This window comes from Cololabis saira, chromosome 1 (assembly GCF_033807715.1).
Source record: "Cololabis saira isolate AMF1-May2022 chromosome 1, fColSai1.1, whole genome shotgun sequence".
Taxonomy (NCBI): Eukaryota; Metazoa; Chordata; class Actinopteri; order Beloniformes; family Belonidae; genus Cololabis; species Cololabis saira.
The window spans coordinates 52,607,378-52,625,808 of record NC_084587.1 but is presented as its reverse complement, the minus strand read 5'-3'; the positions used below and the strand labels follow the sequence as shown (position 1 = coordinate 52,625,808).

General features: G+C 47.4%; 2 protein-coding genes across 2 annotated transcripts in view; both read left to right on the top strand.

Moving 5' to 3' along the window:
• Positions 1–18,431, top strand: part of LOC133447791 (uncharacterized) — a 779,477-nt gene that overhangs the window by 162,854 nt on the left and 598,192 nt on the right. The gene's annotated exons all lie outside the window — the stretch shown is intronic.
• Positions 1–18,431, top strand: part of LOC133447442 (dual specificity testis-specific protein kinase 2-like) — a 38,299-nt gene that overhangs the window by 1,981 nt on the left and 17,887 nt on the right. Inside the window, exons 2-3 of the mRNA XM_061726128.1 lie at positions 3,000–3,783; positions 16,876–16,997. Of these exons, the coding sequence (XP_061582112.1) occupies positions 3,577–3,783; positions 16,876–16,997 (329 nt within the window). The 5' untranslated portion in view covers positions 3,000–3,576. The remainder of the gene's footprint in view (positions 1–2,999; positions 3,784–16,875; positions 16,998–18,431) is intronic.

Sequence of the window (18,431 nt, the reverse complement as noted above, 5' to 3'; positions counted from 1 at the left end):
CTCCTAATGACTTGGAAACTGACTAAAGCCTGCTTTATGGTTCTGCGTTAAATCGATGCAGAGCGTACGCTGTAAGGTACGGCGTAGCCTACGTGCGCGTCGCCTTGTATCCACGCCATAAACTCTGCGTTTGTGTAACGCGGAACCATAAATCAGCCTTAACGTTACCCTCGCCTCGACAATTCGTCCCGTCCTGCACTCTGACCCTCGCTATCACCTTTCATGCATATTTGTGCACTACTTTCAGCCCTGACAAAATTGCCGCATCTCGTCGGTAACATGATTTATTACTTTTTAACTACCTGTAACATTAATTGCACTGTTTCACCTGAACTCTTGCTTTTCCTGGTCGCTTTTTAAAGTACCGTATCGGCCAGGATATAAGACAAATAAACAAGACATGCTCGGATGCAAAAGAAACAATATTTACCTGTTTGAACAGCCAGGGAAAACCACAACGCCAATTTTTAATACAACAAATAGCGGAAAAACGCGGAAAATAATTCTCGAGATTTCGTCTTCTTCTTCTGGAGCACTGTCGTTGATACAGCGCCCCCATAGCGGCAAAAAGCTGTAACTGCAGTTAAAATAACATCCATCCAGTCCAACGCCTGCCAGAGAATAACTATTTTCATGACGTCGGAGTTTTGAGAGCTGGTGGCGGCACGAAATTAGGTGGAGGCGGCCGCCTCCTAATTTTGAATGCAGGAAAAACCCTGGACAGGTTGGACCACATCCCACCTAGAGACAGGTTGGTCCTCATCCCACCTAGAGACAGGTTGGTCATCCCACCTAGAGACAGGTTGGTGTCCACATCCCACCTAGAGACAGGTTGGTCCTCATCCCACCTAGAGACAGGTTGGTCATCCCACCTAGAGACAGGTTGGTGTCCACATCCCACCTAGAGACAGGTTGGTGTCCACATCCCACCTAGAGACAGGTTGGTCCACATCCCACCTAGGGACAGGTTGGTCCACATCCCACCTAGAGACAGGTTGGTGTCCACATCCCACCTAGAGACAGGTTGGTCCACATCCCACCTAGGGACAGGTTGGTCCACATCCCACCTAGAGACAGGTTGGTCCACATCCCACCTAGAGACAGGTTGGTCATCCCACCTAGAGACAGGTTGGTGTCCACATCCCACCTAGAGACAGGTTGGTCCACATCCCACCTAGAGACAGGTTGGTCCACATCCCACCTAGAGACAGGTTTGTCATCCCACCTAGAGACAGGTTGGTCCACATCCCAACTAGAGACAGGTTGGTCCTCATCCCACCTAGAGACAGGTTGGTCATCCCACCTAGAGACAGGTTGGTGTCCACATCCCACCTAGAGACAGGTTGGTCCACATCCCACCTAGGGACAGGTTGGTCCACATCCCACCTAGAGACAGGTTGGTCCACATCCCACCTAGAGACAGGTTGGTGTCCACAACCCACCTAGAGACAGGTTGGTGTCCACATCCCACCTAGAACCAGGTTGGTCCACATCCCAACTAGAGACAGGTTGGTGTCCACATCCCACCTAGAGACAGGTTGGTGTCCACATCCCACCTAGAGACAGGTTGGTGTCCACATCCCACCTAGAACCAGGTTGGTCCACATCCCATCTAGAGACAGGTTGGTGTCCACATCCCACCTAGAGACAGGTTGGTCCACATCCCACCTGGAGACAGGTTGGTGTCCACATCCCACCTAGAGACAGGTTGGTCCACATCCCAACTAGAGACAGGTTGGTGTCCACATCCCACCTAGAGACAGGTTGGTGTCCACATCCCACCTAGAGACAGGTTGGTGTCCACATCCCACCTAGAGACAGGTTGGTCAACATCCCACCTGGAGACAGGTTGGAGTCCGGTTTGTGATTCAAATGGCAGATATTGCTAGTCCTGCTATCGTGCAGCCCTGCTGTCCCCTGCTGTCTGTCCCCTGCTGTCCCATGCTGTCGGTCCCCTGCTGTCTGTCCCCTGCTGTCCCCTGCTGCCTGTCCCCTGCTGTCTGCCCCCTGCTGTTCCCTGCTGCCCCTGCTGTCTGTCCCTTGCTGCCCCTGCTGTCTGTCCCTTGCTGCCCCTGCTGTCTGTCCCTTGCTGCCCCTGCTGTCTGTCCCTTGCTGCCCTTGCTGTCTGTCCCCTGCTGTCCCCTGCTGCCTGTCCCCTGCTGTCTGCCCCCTGCTGTTCCCTGCTGCCCCTGCTGTCTGTCCCTTGCTGCCCCTGCTGTCTGTCCCTTGCTGCCCCTGCTGTCTGCCCCCTGCTGTCTGCCCCCTGCTGTCTGTCCCCTGCTGTCTGCCCCCTGCTGTCCCCTGCTGCCCCTGCTGTCTGTCCCCTGCTGTCTGTCCCCTGCTGCCCCTGCTGTCTGCCCCCTGCTGCCCCTGCTGTCTGTCCCCTGCCGCCCCCTGCTGCCCCTGCTGTCCTTGCTGCCCCTGCTGTCCTTGTGGTCTGCCCCCTGCTGTCCCATGCTGTCTGCCCCCTGCTGTCCCATGCTGTCTGTCCCCTGCTGCCCCTGCTGTCTGTCCCCTGCTGCCCCTGCTGTCCCCTACCGTCCCCTGCTGCCCCCTGCTGTCTGTCCCCTGCTGCCCCCTGCTGCCCCTGCTGTCTGTCCCTGCTGCCCCTGTTGTCCCTGCTGTCTGCCCCCTGCTGTCCCATGCTGTCTGCCCCCTGCTGTCCCATGCTGTCTGCCCCCTGCTGCCCCTGCTGTCTGTCCCTGCTGTCCCATGCTGTCTGCCCCCTGCTGCCCCTGCTGTCTGTCCCTGCTGCCCATGCTGTCCTTGTGGTCTGCCCCCTGCTGTCGGTCCCCTGCTGTCTGCCCCCTGCTGTCTGTCCCCTGCTGCCCCTGCTGTCTGCCCCCTGCTGTCCCCTGCTGTCCGCCCCCTGCTGCCCCCTGCTGTCCCATGCTGTCTGTCCTCTGCTGCCCCTGCTGTCTGTCCCCTGCTGTCCCTGCTATCCCCCGGTGTCAGGCTCGGCTGCTGTTTACAACAACACTCCTGTGTCTCCTCTGCAGGACCGTGGCGTGGCCCTTTCCTGGCTCCGGGCCCTTTTATCGTCCTTTGTGACTAACAGGGGGACGAAGAGATCCGGGCCTCCGTACGAACCCCTGAGCAAGGAGGCGTTCAGGGAACTACAGGAAAACCAAGGAGGCGTTCAGGGAACTACAGGAAAACCAAGGAGGCGTTCAGGGAACTACAGGAAAACCCACAACTGCAACGGCGTGGAGGGCTGCTGCCTTTGGCAGCAAGGATGAATAAACACAGACCGAATAATGGACATTGTTCTGGTCAAACTGCACGTATGCCAAGACGCTGAGCAAATGAGACGTTTGGCTATCCGAGGAAAGACCACGTCATTTTCTGTACCAGTTCAGCAGTAAATTGACATCCACTGAAGCCTTCAGCAGTCGGACCCGGAACACCAATGACATCATGCCTGGAGTATTGTGGGATGTTAGCTCACCCAAAAAGCCTCATAGGCTCCACTCTTACCACTGTGGCGCCACGATGGCGGGACTGATCACTGCTTCCCTCAGGACTGTCGCAATCTGACAGATCTTTGGGTTTGGACCTTGGTGAGCCACCGGTACCATGGATTACCACGCTGAGTGCTTCTTCTGTGACCCCGAGGAGGGCCACGGAGGTCCGGATGAGCCACCTCTTCATAGCATCCATGCCCCCAACCGCGTCCGGCCGTCCTCATACCGAGCCCTGAGGAGTGCCGTGTCCAGCCTGGCTCGCATCGATGACTTCTTCTGTGAGAAGATCGGCTCAGGGTTCTTCTCTGAGGTCTTCAAGGTATGTGATGTCACCTTTTTTTTCAGTTAATGCTTAAAGGTGAGTGAGCTCATCTTCACAGTTGCAATATACAAGGTAGCCGGGGCTTGAAATGTAAGCGTTCCAACAATCACAAGTATTGATCAACATCAGAACATTCCTATGCTGAAAACTGCTGCCTAAATAGGTCCAGAGTTGGTCATGAAGGCCCACGCACAGATCCATCGGACTGTTTCACCTGCAGTGACCATGCAGCTCCCTTTTTCCACGTTTTGCAAAGTCTAATCCTCTAGTTTGCACATGAAGAGCATCTTGGCACTTTATTGTCCTGAGGTCATGTGAGTGAGTAGCATCAGCAAACATGTCTGAATGCAGGGAAATAGTCCAATAACAAGCCAAACACCTTACCGCCATGTAAGTAGTAGGGCTGCAACTAACGACTGTTTTAATAGTCGACTAGTCACCGACTATTGAAACGATTAGTCGACTAATCGGATAATTAGTAATTTTTTAAAAATTTAGTATGAGGTTGCTTTAATTATGTGGCAAATGATAATAAACACAAGAAAGATGGCACTAGAGCCCTGATATAGCGGGACTGTTTTCTTCATCCTGCTCCCGCTGAATTTCTGACCATTACCGCCTGCAACGTGTGTTACACTCCCTCCCGCAAAACTCATGAATTCATGCCCGCACGGCGCATAATAATAGAGATGCATTGTTTTAGTGTCTTCTCCCGTCCCACAAGAGAAATGTACAGACAAATCTATCTGATCTAATGTTAACATGACCATTGTGGATTTTGATGGATAATTGACAGTTCATAGGCACCTGACTGAAAGGTAGATTCAAATCCATCATTGTCATGTTCGCACAAGCCTTTTTTCGCTTTTCGCGCTGTATCAATTATGATTAAGGTTATATAAACGAGTAGGCTGTGAGGCTGTGGCTCAAATAATACTAATAAATGACATAAAATAAACAAAGTTAAGAATTAAACAAATTAATTTAATAAATGAATCGGGCGGGTCCGTTTCGTTCAACACTCCGACGTGCATTTTCAAATGCATTACCGGCGTGCTCCGTGATGAGGAAGGTCGGCTTTGCAAACCTTGCAAGTAATCTTTTTATTCGGGGTATCCAGGCTAAAATGCTCCCAAACTTTTGAAGTTTTATTACCTGCAGTTGCTGAGATGCTATCGTGCATGCACGACTCTCGGCAGAGATTGTATTGAAGTGAGACGCCTCACTCCAATGGAAAAACTCGTCTGGCGACAATTGTCGACAATGGAATTCATTGTCGACAATTTTGATTATCGATTTATGTCGACAACGTCCACAAATCGTTGCAGCCCTAGTAAATAGTGATCTTAATGTGGAACTCAGATTGTATTTTGAATAATCAATAATCAATTGCAGTTATGTGAAAGTCCCGCTGTGAGCTGCGTTATGTCGACATGTTAAAGGGTGTAATTTCACAGCATCACATACTGAGCAGCTGCGTAAAAGCACAACAGAATGGCTACGGGGAAAAGAGGAAACCTTTCCCTCTCTTGTCCGTTGAGGTCAATGTTGATCGATGTTGCCTTTTTTCTCTTTTAAACAATCTGCGTTATTTCTTTCAGAGAAGAAGTAGTGAGGCTGTGATTGTCTGGAGATTAATCGCTGTTGCTCAGGTGAACAGATATCAAAACAAGCACCAGGTTCCTGGGCGCATTTATTGAAGATTATCCATGTTGGTCGTTAGTTTAAAGGACTCATCGCGTGTGGTTGTTGGATACCTTCTCTGCAACAGCGCCAATCGCCATGACCCACCGTCTAACAAAACAGTGATGTGTCATTGCTGCAGGATGTCTTTCTTTCCTGATTGTCCACCCCGTCCACGGGGTGGGAGTGGAAGTACACTCCCACACAGTCGGGAAGGAAGACGCCTTTCTTTCTACTTTCTCTCAATCTCAAAAAGTTGATTTATCATATTAATAAAATACAACTGGAGGATAACTGACGTGTAAGATGAAGTGCAAAGGTTTAAAATGTTAAACTGGTTACAACAAAAAGTCAGATACATAAAGAGATGCCCAGACCTCCATCACCCCAGACACTTCCTCCAGCTCTTCCGAGGGGAGTCCAAGAAGGCCAGTTGAGAGACATACGGTGGTCTCTCCAGCGTGTCCTGGGTCTTTCCCGGTGTCTCCTCCCGGAGGGACATGCCTGGAACACCTCCCCTTGGGAGCCGTCCAGGAGGATCTGGTAAAGATGTCCAAGCCACCTCAGCTGACTCAGAGCTCCTCCCGGGTGACCGAACTCCTTACTCTATCTCTAAGGGAGCGTCCAGCCACCCTGCGGAAGAAACTCATCTCGGCCGCTTGTATCCGCGATCTTGTCTTTTCGGTCACTACCCAAAGTTCATGACCATGAGGATGGGAGCGTAAATTGACCGGTAAATTGAGAGCTTCGCCTTTTGAATCAGCTCCTTCACCACAACGGTTACTGCCGGCAATGCGAACCAGACTCCTGCTCCGATGATATAGAGACCGGACAGCCCTTAATAGAGGGCCCCGGACTCCATACTCACCGAGCACCCCCCACAGAATGGCACAAGGGACACGGTCAAATGCCTTCTCCAGATCCACAAAACACATGTGGACTGGTTGGGAAAATTCCCATGAACCCTCCAGCACCCTGCAGAGGGTATAGAGCTGGTCCAGTGTTCCACGACCGGGACAAAAGCTGCATTGTTCCTCTTGAATCTGAGCTTCAACTATCGGCCGTATTCTCCTCTCCAGTAGCCTGGCCTAGACTTTCCCGGGGAGGCTGAGAAGTGTGATCCCCCTATAGTTGGAACTAGGGCTGGGCGATATATCGAGTATAGCCGATGTATCTCGGCTTCTACTCTGTGCAATGTACAAAATGACTATCCTGCATATTCGAGTATACATTGTCACACATTTTGCTTTTAGCCGCGGGCATTATATGACAGCCTTTTCTCGCTCTCTCGTCTCGTCTCTCCTTCTCATAAAACAAGCGCACCCAGTCACTTACGTCAGTCACGTGCTGTCGTGTGTGCACTATCATTGGCCCCCGACCAGCTGCTGGTGTCGGCGCTGCTGTCCGGGGTCGCCGGTCACTTCCACCCCGCTTTAACTTTACTTTAACTTTCCCAAACTCGGCCTGTTTGCGCCGTGAGCTCATCTGCGCGGTTGCTACGCGCGGCAGACTCTTTTCAAAGCGAACCGGCTTAGTAAAGACGGAAGGGGATGTTTTCTCCTCGCACGACGCGAACGGCTCTCTGGAGAGCCGAGGACCCGCTTAGCGTGACACGCGCAGCCGAGCCTTTAGGCGGATTTATGGTCCCGCGTTACACCAACGCAGAGCCTACGGCGTAAGTGCGCATCGCAGCGTACCCTACGCCGTAGGGTCTGCGTCGATTTAACGCGGAACCATAATTCAGACTTTTCTCTTCCAGAACTGAGAAACGTCACCTAGTGTTACTTAAATGTGGCCACATGAAATCAATCACTATTATTGAAACAAAGTCAAACAAGACTATATGATGTCATATTTCTAACAATAAGTGAAAGTGATGCAAAGTAAAGGAGGAGAGGATGAAACATTGCAGTCCCTGCACCTACAATTTAATATAAAGGTGCTCTAAGGGGCCCCTGCTGCTCAGAGCAGCTCATCCTGGTAAAACCAGGTGAAACCTGGTCATCCTGGTAAAACCAGGACCAGAACATGTTCTTAGCAGATGTTCTTCAGACTGGGAGTCAAAGAGATGCAACGTGCACTTTCTATTTTGAAATTACACTTTTTATGTTTGTGCCACTCACTGCTTAGTAACTGTTTAATAAATACAGTTTTGGTAAATTTTACTTATTCCCCCTTTTTGCATGAAAGTTTAAAATGAGCATATATTAATGCAGTATGAACAAGAATGTTTTAATTTAGACATATAGAATCATCATTGGTGTGATTGTAGGCATCAAAGTGTTAATTCAAGGCTAAGGCAAAATATCGAGATATCGTGTATCTTGACATGGCCTAAAAATATTGAGATATTAATAAAAGGCCATATCGCCCAGCCCTAGTTGGAACACACTCTCTGGTCCCCCTTTTTAAACAGAGGGACCACCACCCCGGTACTCCAGCGGTACTGTCCCCTTCCTCCATGCAATGTTGCAGAAGCGTGTCAACCAAGACAGCTCTATGACATCCAGAGACTTGAGGTACTCAGGGTAAATCTCATCCACCCCCGGTGCCACAGAGGAGCTTATGAAACACCGCAGTGACCTCAGATTGGGTGATGGGTGAGCACATCCCTGAGTCCACACACTCTGGTTCCTCAGTGGAAGGCATGTCAGTCGGGTTGAGGAGATCCCCAAAGTATTCCTTCCACTGTCCGCCGATGTCCCCAGTCGAGGTCAACAGTTCCCCACCTGCACCGTAAACGGTGTTGGCAGAGTACTGCTTCTCCTTTCTGAAGCGCCGAATGGTTCGCCAGAATTTCCTCGGGGCCGACCGAAAGTCTTCCTCCATGGCCTCACCGAACTCCTCCCAGACCCGGGTTTTTGCCTCCGGGACTGCCCGAGCCGCGGTTTGCTTGGCCTGCCGGTACCCATCTACTGCGTCAGGAGTCCTTCTTCAGTCTGACGGCATCCTGTACTTCCGGTGTCCACCACCGGGTTCTAGGGTTGCCGATATTTTGCACACACAACTTCGACCCGCCGTGTCGACAATGGAGGCAGAGAACATGGTCCACTCGGACTCGATGTCCCCCGCCTCCCTCGGAATTTGTGAGAAGTTCTCTCGGAGATGAGAGTTGAAGACTTCCCTCACAGAGGTCTCAGCCAGACGTTCCCACCAGACCCTCACAATACCTTTGGGTCTACATGTGACACAAAATAAAAAATATGTTCGATATCAGTTTAAATGCAAATGCGACCACCAGGCCTGTAGCGATGCGTCGATGACGCAGCGACGTCATGGACGCAGCGACTTCAAAATATCCTCTGCGTCATATTTTGTTGTCGATGCATCGCCACGCACATGTGGGTCACCCAAAACAACAAGTTTGGACTTTGCAGAATGGAGACCGACCTCGCCACAGCGTGTCCAACAGAGCCCCAGAAACAACCCAAAGTCATGAGAAGATCAAAAGTATGGGAATACTTAAATGTAGTCCTAAACCCCTTACCAGACTCGCACAGCAATGTCTCTCATGGACGGGGACGATAATTGCAAAAATTAACGTCACATGATCAAATTATGGTCTGCATCAGCTTCTACATTTGATGTTTTCTTGTCATAACTCTGTTTACTCACTCACTCATCACTCACTCATCTTCTTCCGCTTGTCCGTTCCCGGGTCGCGGGGGCAGCAGCCTCAGCAGGGATGCCCAGACTTCCTTCACCCCAGACACTTCCTCCAGCTCTTCTCTGTTTACCGGCATAAAAAAACATTCGTTTTTTTATCGGTTAGCAGAAGCTAAAATGCCACCGGAAAATGATTCCTACCGAAAACAATAGTTTATTTTAAGTTCCATCCCCCATAGAAAGGTTCCTATGTTTTGTAATTGCCTTTTGATTATGCACATGGTTGGACTTTTCTTTATGTTATAAAAATATGTAATTTACTGTGAAACAGTGCTGTTTTATCCAAATATATTATTTTTAACACATTTGGATAATATGCAGTGCAACTGCACGACAGTGTTCTTTTGTAACTTTGTACAGGAGAAAGTTTTGTATCATTTTATATTTTGTTTAATAAATTATATTGTTTGGATTTTTGATATTTATTTGATACATTATGGTATTAATCGAACAACAGAAAAATAATCTTCAGAATAATCGTCCGTTATAATTAAATTAGTCGACTAATCGATAAAATAATCCCCCCCAGTCATCGTTTTAAAAATAATTGTTTAGCCCAGCCCTAGCGACCACGCACTAAAAAACAAAGCTCTTTCTGTTTTCTGTGTGATAAATATGAGACGAAAAGTGGCATCTAAAACATAGGCCAAGCGCAAAGATGTATTTTTCTCGTGTTTCTGCTACTTTTGCAGCAGCAGAATCAGAGCCACTGACTCCAAGAACCACAAATAACTGATTTTAAAAAGTAAAAACCTGTGGGGCCTGCCTGGGGCGCCTGGATTATTGCACAGGCTGCAGAGTTAAAGGGTCAATGCCACACACCCTCCGCCCAGTAATACGATCATATTCACGCTGACACCTTAAACCTTCTGCTTTTGTTGTAGAATGATGGACTTTGTCCTCACGCTTATTCGTTTTTTTTAGTTTTTTTTTAATATCATAATTATTTGTGTGTCTTTTAAACTCTGATTGGATATCTGCATTGTTACAGGCTTAAAAGTGACGCTCACATTGGTTGGGTCGGCCTGGTTACTCTGTAACTTTTCACTTTAACCGAGTTCCCCAGTGGGATCAGTTGGGAACGCTCTTCCAGCTGGCACCCTCCCCGAGAGAGCCCTGCTCAGCCGGGCGGATGGATCACCTGGGTGTCATCTTATTTAATGCAGCTTGTTAGAGATGATGAGAAACAGTATTCCTGCAGCTCTTCTGCGGCGTGTGTGTTGTGCAGACATTGTACTGTTCACGCCGTGGCCTGTGAGCTGACGCTGGCTGCAGGGAGGAACTCACTATCCAGACTAAGCAGATTACTCGCACAGCACCTGCGTTTGTGCGCGAGCGTGCGTCGGGCGTAGGTAAATGATCACCCCCCCACCACCCGGCGGGACTCCTCGTAGCCTTGAGGAGCATGTAAAGCAGCAGTCGCAGGATTTGCTCAGGCTGAGGACTTGGGAGCTGGATTGACGCCCACATTCTTCTGCTCTCATCTGAAGGAGGCAAAACTTTACACACCTGCAAAGGGAACAAAACCAACCTATCATTCATTCCTACCTGACCGCTGTATTAGTCCAGTGGTCTTCAACCCTGGTCCTCAGGACCCCTGTCCTGCATGTTTTAGATGTTTCCCTGCTTCAGCACACTGATAAAAATGACTGTCATTAACAGACTTGTGCAGACCTGGATGACAAGCTGGTGACGACCATTAATTAGAATCAGGTGATGATGCAAGGAAACATCTTCTAAAACATGCAGGACAGGGGTCCCAAGGACCAGGGTTGAAAACCCCTGTATTAGTCAAAATATCATTTTTATTCAGTAAAATATCATAAATTATTCAAAATACATTTGGTACTCTTAAGTTATCGTTCTATTCAAGCACTCAACTGCCGTGAGAGTATCATATCTCCTCTTATTATTTCCTTAATAAATATGTTTGTTCCTTACACAGTTACAGTTACAGCTTCCACTTCAAGCAACAAAACAAACCCGTTTGGTACTTTTCAGTCCATCAAGACCCATAATAAGTATATTGCTCCACAATCTGGTAAAATAGCTCCGTAATTGATCTTTTAAAGCCAAAATGACGACATCTTCCCGTTCAGTGTGATGTGGCCCGTCGCCAAGTCTCTTAACAAGATTGTGCAACACAACCCTTTATTGTCTCACAATTTCTCTTTGGCAGCTTTCATTTCTCATCTTTGATATTTCTTTTGACATGTATTTGTTGCTGGTTTACCTAAAATCTTTGATTCTATTGTATGAGGGGTAAATAGCTCTCTGTGAAAAAGACTTGGTTAGCTTCTATCTCTGAACGTGTTTTAAAATAACTGTAGGTGTTTGACTTTGCTTGAAGTGTGCAGTTGCTGAAGGGAAGAAACCCCCGCGCCCCCTCAAACACTCGACACCAAGTGCCTGACGATGGGAAAGTGAAAATACGTTGCTTAAAAAGGAAAACCTGCCCTCTCTCATTGTCAAACGTAAGCAGAGCGTCAGCGCAGTACTGGAAACTGTTCTGGCAGCATTCGCGGCCTCGAGCCTGCTTGGGTCGGCCGCTCCAAGCTTTGCACAGCTGATTTTGGCAGATCCTCTCAGGTTGTAATAGACTGGGTGCTAAGCGCCTACACTGTTTTCCTGTGCGTCTGCACAGGTGCTGAGTGGGGTTTAACTCTGGACTATTCATAGGCCGTCAGTCGTGTCTGAAGCCGTTCCAGTACCACCTACGTGCTTAGGAACTGATCTTGATACTGAACTGATCTTTTCCGTATCCATATTTGCCCTGTGGTCCAGGAATCTCCCTCCGGGGTTCTGGGAGCATGGCATGGCCTCATCCATCCACAGTTGTGGCCATTTATTTATCCAGCCAACAATTTTGGATGTTGTACAAGTCAGAAGTTACGCTGGATATCGAGTGTAGAGGGATGTCTAGAAATGCTTGAAATACAACAGCTCTTCGCGCTGCATTAGATTGCATCCAGCTCCAGGATATTATTCTTTCTTTGACCTTTTCTGTTTGGCTTCATCATTTTGTATCAATGAAGAAGAAGGAGGAGGAAGGGAGACCGATGCTTGTTTTATGGGCCGCACCGATTAGGAGGAGGGCCCTCGAGCTCCTGCAGTGTAGATGCAACCCCCCTTCTGTTCACTCTTTCACTTGTACTCTAACAAGTCCTTAACATGCTCTCCTTCCCTGATATGTATTTGTGTAAAAAACCAGCAGACCTGTAATGTTAGTAAGACTCACATCTGATTATCTGCGTCTGCCTTCATAAATCAGGGTATCAATTGAAGGCCTCGCCACTCCCACGGGAGACCGTGACATTTGGCATTGCCATGCCATGTACTAAAGGTCTCTTTGTAAGTCAGGCCCTACATTACTTTCCTGTCATTGTACCATTCTAACTTTGACTGTATTGTACAGTTCTTGTGCTCAAGTACTTGTAATACAGCTGATCATTTACAGTATTAAACAGTGATTTTCCTAATGATATGAATGTCCCAAACCAGCACAAACCAACTGTTTTCAGAGGCTGGAAGTAATCTCCAATCACACGCAGCTTTAGAGGGCTCAGCTGGTGGAAGCTCCAAATATTTTCACAGATTTGGCTTTATCTGTAAAGTGGGTAAACTCAATCAGCTGTTTTCCTGTAAACTCTGCACTGTGCGTGCATGCGTTTGTGTGCGTGTGCATGTGCGCATGCATGCGTGCAGTTGAGCGAGGCCTCAGTTGTGGCACAATGGATTTGTGCAGATCAAGAGGGGTGATGGGAAATCCAGCGAAAGCCTATTAGGGCTTCGCTATTAATACACACTCACACATGCACACACACACACACACACACACACACACACACACACACACACACACACACACACACACACACACACACACACACACACACACTCATAAACCCAAACTCATAAACACAAGAGCATACTTAAGAAGGTCCTGTCACCTGTTGAACTTTGCATGTGCTCGTTACCAGTGGGTGACCCAGCCAGTCATGCACTTGACGGCTGCAGCGCCACATACCCCCCATGCTGGCGCCCTCTGACCCCATCAGGTTTAGATTCTTAAACACTTTTACTGTAACAAAGTGAGAAGTTGGAATGAGGCTTCCAGACCCTACAACTTAAAACCATGAATCCCTGAAGGGAAATGGGTAGTTGCAGCAGTCGTGATTCCAGTCTGTTCAGAGTCGTTATGGAGGTTTCTGTCTGTGAGCGGGAGGATCTCCTATAGCGTCTGTACTGCAGCAGGTCCCAGAACCGAGCCAGCCTTCATCAGGTTGTTCAGTTTCTTTAAGCCACTGGCTCTGATGCTGCTCCCCAACAGATGACTGCAGATGAGACTGCACTCTTCAGGACAGACTTATAGGAGATATACAACATATTCCTGTAAACACTGAAGGACCAAAGCTTCCTAAGAAGTAAAGTCTGCTTTGTCCTTTCTTTGAAACAACATCAGCGTTGGTTCTCCAGTCCGGTCTGGTGTCCAGGTGAACACAGAGGTATTTATGCTCCTCCACCACCTCCACTTCTTCTGCAATGATGGAAAAACTATTTGGGTTAGAGTTAGGGTTCTCACAAACTGGTCTGTTTGTCAGGTAGTCAGTAATGGAGATGATTATGGAGGCCCCCACCTGTGTCTTCTGGAGTTTCTTACATGGTAATGAAGGTAGGATGGTGTTGTTGGGCCACAGTCCTGTGTTGAACATGGAAAGACTTGATTTCAATTCTGAGGCCCAACTCTGAGACTAGCCTTGATTTCTTACAGCTGACCGCATGGTTCAAAACAAAGGAACCTACATAATGACTAAAAGCCCCAGCAGGCTTTGCATTTATGGCCCTTCGGTGATAAGGTATATGTTTATGTTCATGTTCTGGATCTCTGGAAAGCGTCTAGAGACAACATCTGTTGTATTAGACGCTATATAAATAAAATTGAATTGAGTTGAATTGAATAAGGAATAGCCTCCTCATTGGGCATGGACCCCAAATCGCAGGAGGGGCCGCAGTCGATGTATAGTAGCCTGGGCCCAGCTATAAAGAGCAGGCCCTTTCTCTTTTTCTCTTCTTTTCTTCCTCTCTTGTTCCCAAGATCTCTTCTACCTTGGACCTGTCCACAGTCCCATGGAGTTCTCTGTGAGCTATGAAGAGACCACAGCTCCTATTTTAGCATGAAGCACTACTAGCTATGGGCCGGCCTTCTCCATTATTATGCCTGAAGAAGCGTCTGGTTGTCTTGGCAACCACGGTCTGCAGCGCTGCAACGACTGTTCCAAGCTCCAGATGAGCCGAACGAGGGACCCTTGCATGCCTGGACGTGAACGCCTTCGGACTGACCTGCAGCCCCTTTGTGGACAACAGTGTTAAATTTACTGGAGAAATCGAAGAACATGATCCTCACAGTGCTGCTTTGTTCAGGTTACTGTGGGTTCAATGAAGCAGGTGGATGATGGCGTCTTCAACTCCAACCCCAGGACGATAAGCATACTGCAGTGGACCAATAAAAGTCTCCCCAGGATGAGATGATGTGGACAATGGCTGAGGTGTAGATCTGGGGCATGGTTCACAGACTTACCCCTCGCACAAACAGGCACACACACACATGCAGATAATGATAAATACACCTTCTCCATTATTCAACCCCTCCCAACACAGAAAACCAGGCCGAATCGCTGTGCCAGGAAGTTGCGGCTATCCCCCAGGTGACCTGTGCTATGTCTTTACACAGTGTGAAGATTCTTTTTCCCCCTCCTCCTCCCCAGTGTTATCCTTTCTAAGCTAATGATAAGGGCGGCGTCTACGGGCAGCGGCCTCAGCACCTGTTTACCCATGTCCTACCTTGTCAGCTGTTGTGTCCCTTTTTTGTTTTCTTGGACGGGCTGTACTGGAACAAATTTTGTTGCGTCGGAACGCTGACTCCATGACAGTAGAATGAATCTGAATCTATACTGATTAGGAGAAGATGGATGATGTGCTCTTGGTCCTGGAACACAGCACTGGAACCTGTACTTTCTGAGGTTGAAGAGGTGCTGCAGAATCCCACATACTGTAGCAGGCCTGAGCAGGCTTTCTGGTCCCTGGTGGCATCCGGACCTGCAGCCTTTGTCCTCTTCAATCTCTCTAGTTATTATGGATATTCATTATAAAAGGTGGTAAGAAATGAAAAGGAACAAAGGAAGCCCTTCAAGCAGCACAGCATCCAAACCTGGGTGGAAAGATAAAAAAACAAACGATGATGATATTGATGATGATGAAGAAGAACAGACCATGTTGAAAAACTAATGGGGCTTTTCCACTAGTACCTACTCAGCTCGACTCGCCTCCACACGGTTTGGCGCCTTTCCACTAGGGGTCTAACGTGCCGAGTAGATACTTTTTCTGTATCTACTCTGCCGAGGTTCTAAGCGGCTGAGTCGGGCTGCATCTGACGTCATCACACTACAGGCCACCGATTGGTGAGGGGGTTGGCCCAATCGCACAATCGAGTACGTCACAGCAGCTTCGCTCCAACCCCGCCTACGTCTGATCTGGGTATTGAAAAGAAACAAGGTCAAGGCGGGTCGACACGATGCGTGTCGAGTCGGGCCGATGGGCTTTACTAGTGTAAAAGCGCCATAAAAGCCTGGTAAGGATCAAAGAGCGGCTGCAGCACACTGCCACCATGAGCAGCGCTATCTTGGAACAAAGACAAAAACACAACAGCTTTGTAACAGAGATCCAGAAACACACTTTAGCAGTGATTTTCCAAAAACACATCAGGGCGGTTAGACTGGAGCAGGGCAGTTCTCTTTGCCAAGGTGTTTCTGAGGTGTACCGCAGGGAAGCGGCATCTTTCATCCTCCCATCTTCCTTCCTGACAAACAAAAGCACTCGCGTGGCTGAAAGGGATGACCAGTATCAAATAAAATTTTGTTCATTGCAACTTCTGAAGTTATTGTTTGCCCCTCCAAGTTTGAAATCTAATTTGAGACCCTGGTCTTATCTGAGACTGTGTTAAGCTGTGCCCCCCAGTCCAGGTCCTCCAGAGTCACGCTCCACGGACCTGGGCGGAAGTCTGTTCCCGGCGTTTCGTCTCATGTTTAGGATTCTCTGTAAGCTCTAGCATCTGTGTTTGGGGCATTAGGAGGTGGAACAGTCATCTGCTATTGAGAAAGTCATTCCTGGCCTTTCAGGCCACATGTCAAGCTGTCCTTGGGCAATCCCAGTGTCCCTGATGCACACACTGGTGTGTGATTGTGTGTATGATGGCAAGAAGCACTGGGGAGACTGTAGTAAAGAACCTTGTGTAGAAGTCTCCAGACCAGTGGTCTGGCCCTCAGAAACCCCTGTGCTGCACGTTTTAGATGTTTCTCTGCTTCACCTGATTCAAATAAACAGGTCATTAACAGAGTTGTGGAGACCTTGATGGATAGCTGATCATGACCTCTTTATGACCCATGATCAGCATGAATGGATCCTCATTATTGATGATGCATTACATTTTAAAAGCGTTTCAGTAGATATGTAGTTGAGACATTATTTTTTCGCAAACTTGTTTAATAAACACAAAAAAAATAAAGCAGGATTATGTTGGAAGCTGAACCAACAAAAAGACATCAAAGGGACTTTGAAGGAGTCCCCGGGTGCCTGCCGGCCTCAGGTGGCTTACTGAGGCTCCGAGCATGTTTGTGCTGTGGATGAAACATCAAAAGTACTTCTGCCTCTGTGGGATTGAGTTTCTCATTGATTGTTCTGCAGGTGCAGCATCGGATCACAGGTCAGGTGATGGCGCTGAAAATGAACACACTTGCAAGCAACAAAGCTAACATGCTTCGAGAGGTGCAGCTTATGAACAGGCTTTGCCATCCCAACATACTCAGGTAGGTCAAGCATATCCATATTCTGAACATATTGAAAAACTTGATTTTGTTTCCTTTCTGGTTGATCAGTGTGGTACAGTATCACATAGCCAGTATGTATGCCTATATTTAACTTGTTCAATAATAACACTTGATGTCACGCGTATATTCACAGAAAAACTGGCCTGGAGGACAAATAAGATTCAGAAATGCGCAGTCCATGCATTGCATTGGAGTAAAACTGAGGTTTGAGTATAGATTGTGTAAGAAGTGGACTTAACAAAAGTAACTTACTCACAGTGGTGATGACTGTCCACTTCTAACAGTAAATAAAATAAATCCAACAGCAGCATACTGATTTGTTGATAAAGATATGATTGCGATAGATTGCGGTGATGGTAGCCTGAGAGCAGGATGCACTGCTACCGACGTTTTTTCTTTCTACTTTGATCGATAAGAAATCACGAGATCCACAAAATTCTTAACGATCAGTAATCGATCATCGATTAATCCTGGCCATCCCTATCACACACAGGTGCTTTTGAAGCCTCTTTGTTCCCTGTACAGCTGTCTTAAAAATCTAACTATGGAGACAAACCATTTTTTGAACAAGGCTCTATATATGTCAATTCCTGTTACAAAGTTGGACATTTAAACACGAGGGTCATTGGAGATTGTTGCCAGAGCCAGGCCCCAGTGGTCAGTGGAGGAAGTGAAATCTTTTTAATACTTGTACATTGAAGTCGGCTCCTGAAAGTGGTCGTCAGGTCCACTTTCGGTCTGATGGCCTAAAGTTGTTCATCTTTTGTCCAAACTTTCCTCGTCACCAACATAAAGAGCTAAACAAGGGATAAAGTGAAACAAAGCAGTGTAGACCTGTGTTGAAAAAATACATTTTTTGATTCTAAATCGATTCTCATATTAATTCCTAAAAATCGATTCATATGTCTAAAGATCGATTTTTTTCTTTTTTCATCATTACAATTATCACAATTTCTTTTGTTTATATCCAAAACAGTTATGTTTTGTTGGACACGAGATATAACTTGTGCCATGTTTTTACCTTTAAATATATTTAAAGGTATGAAAACATTAAAGTTTCCAGTTATAATTGCATACATTGTCTATATTTCATTACTTTATACTGTCTAAAAATCTAATTCTCAAAAATTTAAAACCGAAAAAGACAGAAAATGGAAAAAATTCAAATGGAATGTGGGAAAAAATAAAACCGATTTCATCCGTCTCTGTTTCCTCCCTGGATCTGTTTGATAATTCTGCCCCACGATGTTTCTGAAAGCAGTTCTATCAGCATTCTGGGAGCTGATTGGTCCTTACAGCATCATTAGCTGAAATACTTGCTGTTGAATCTCAATATAATACTAGTATTAATATGTTGCATAACTACACAGTCATATAATTCATGCAACAGCTCAAAAAAACGTTTTAATAACA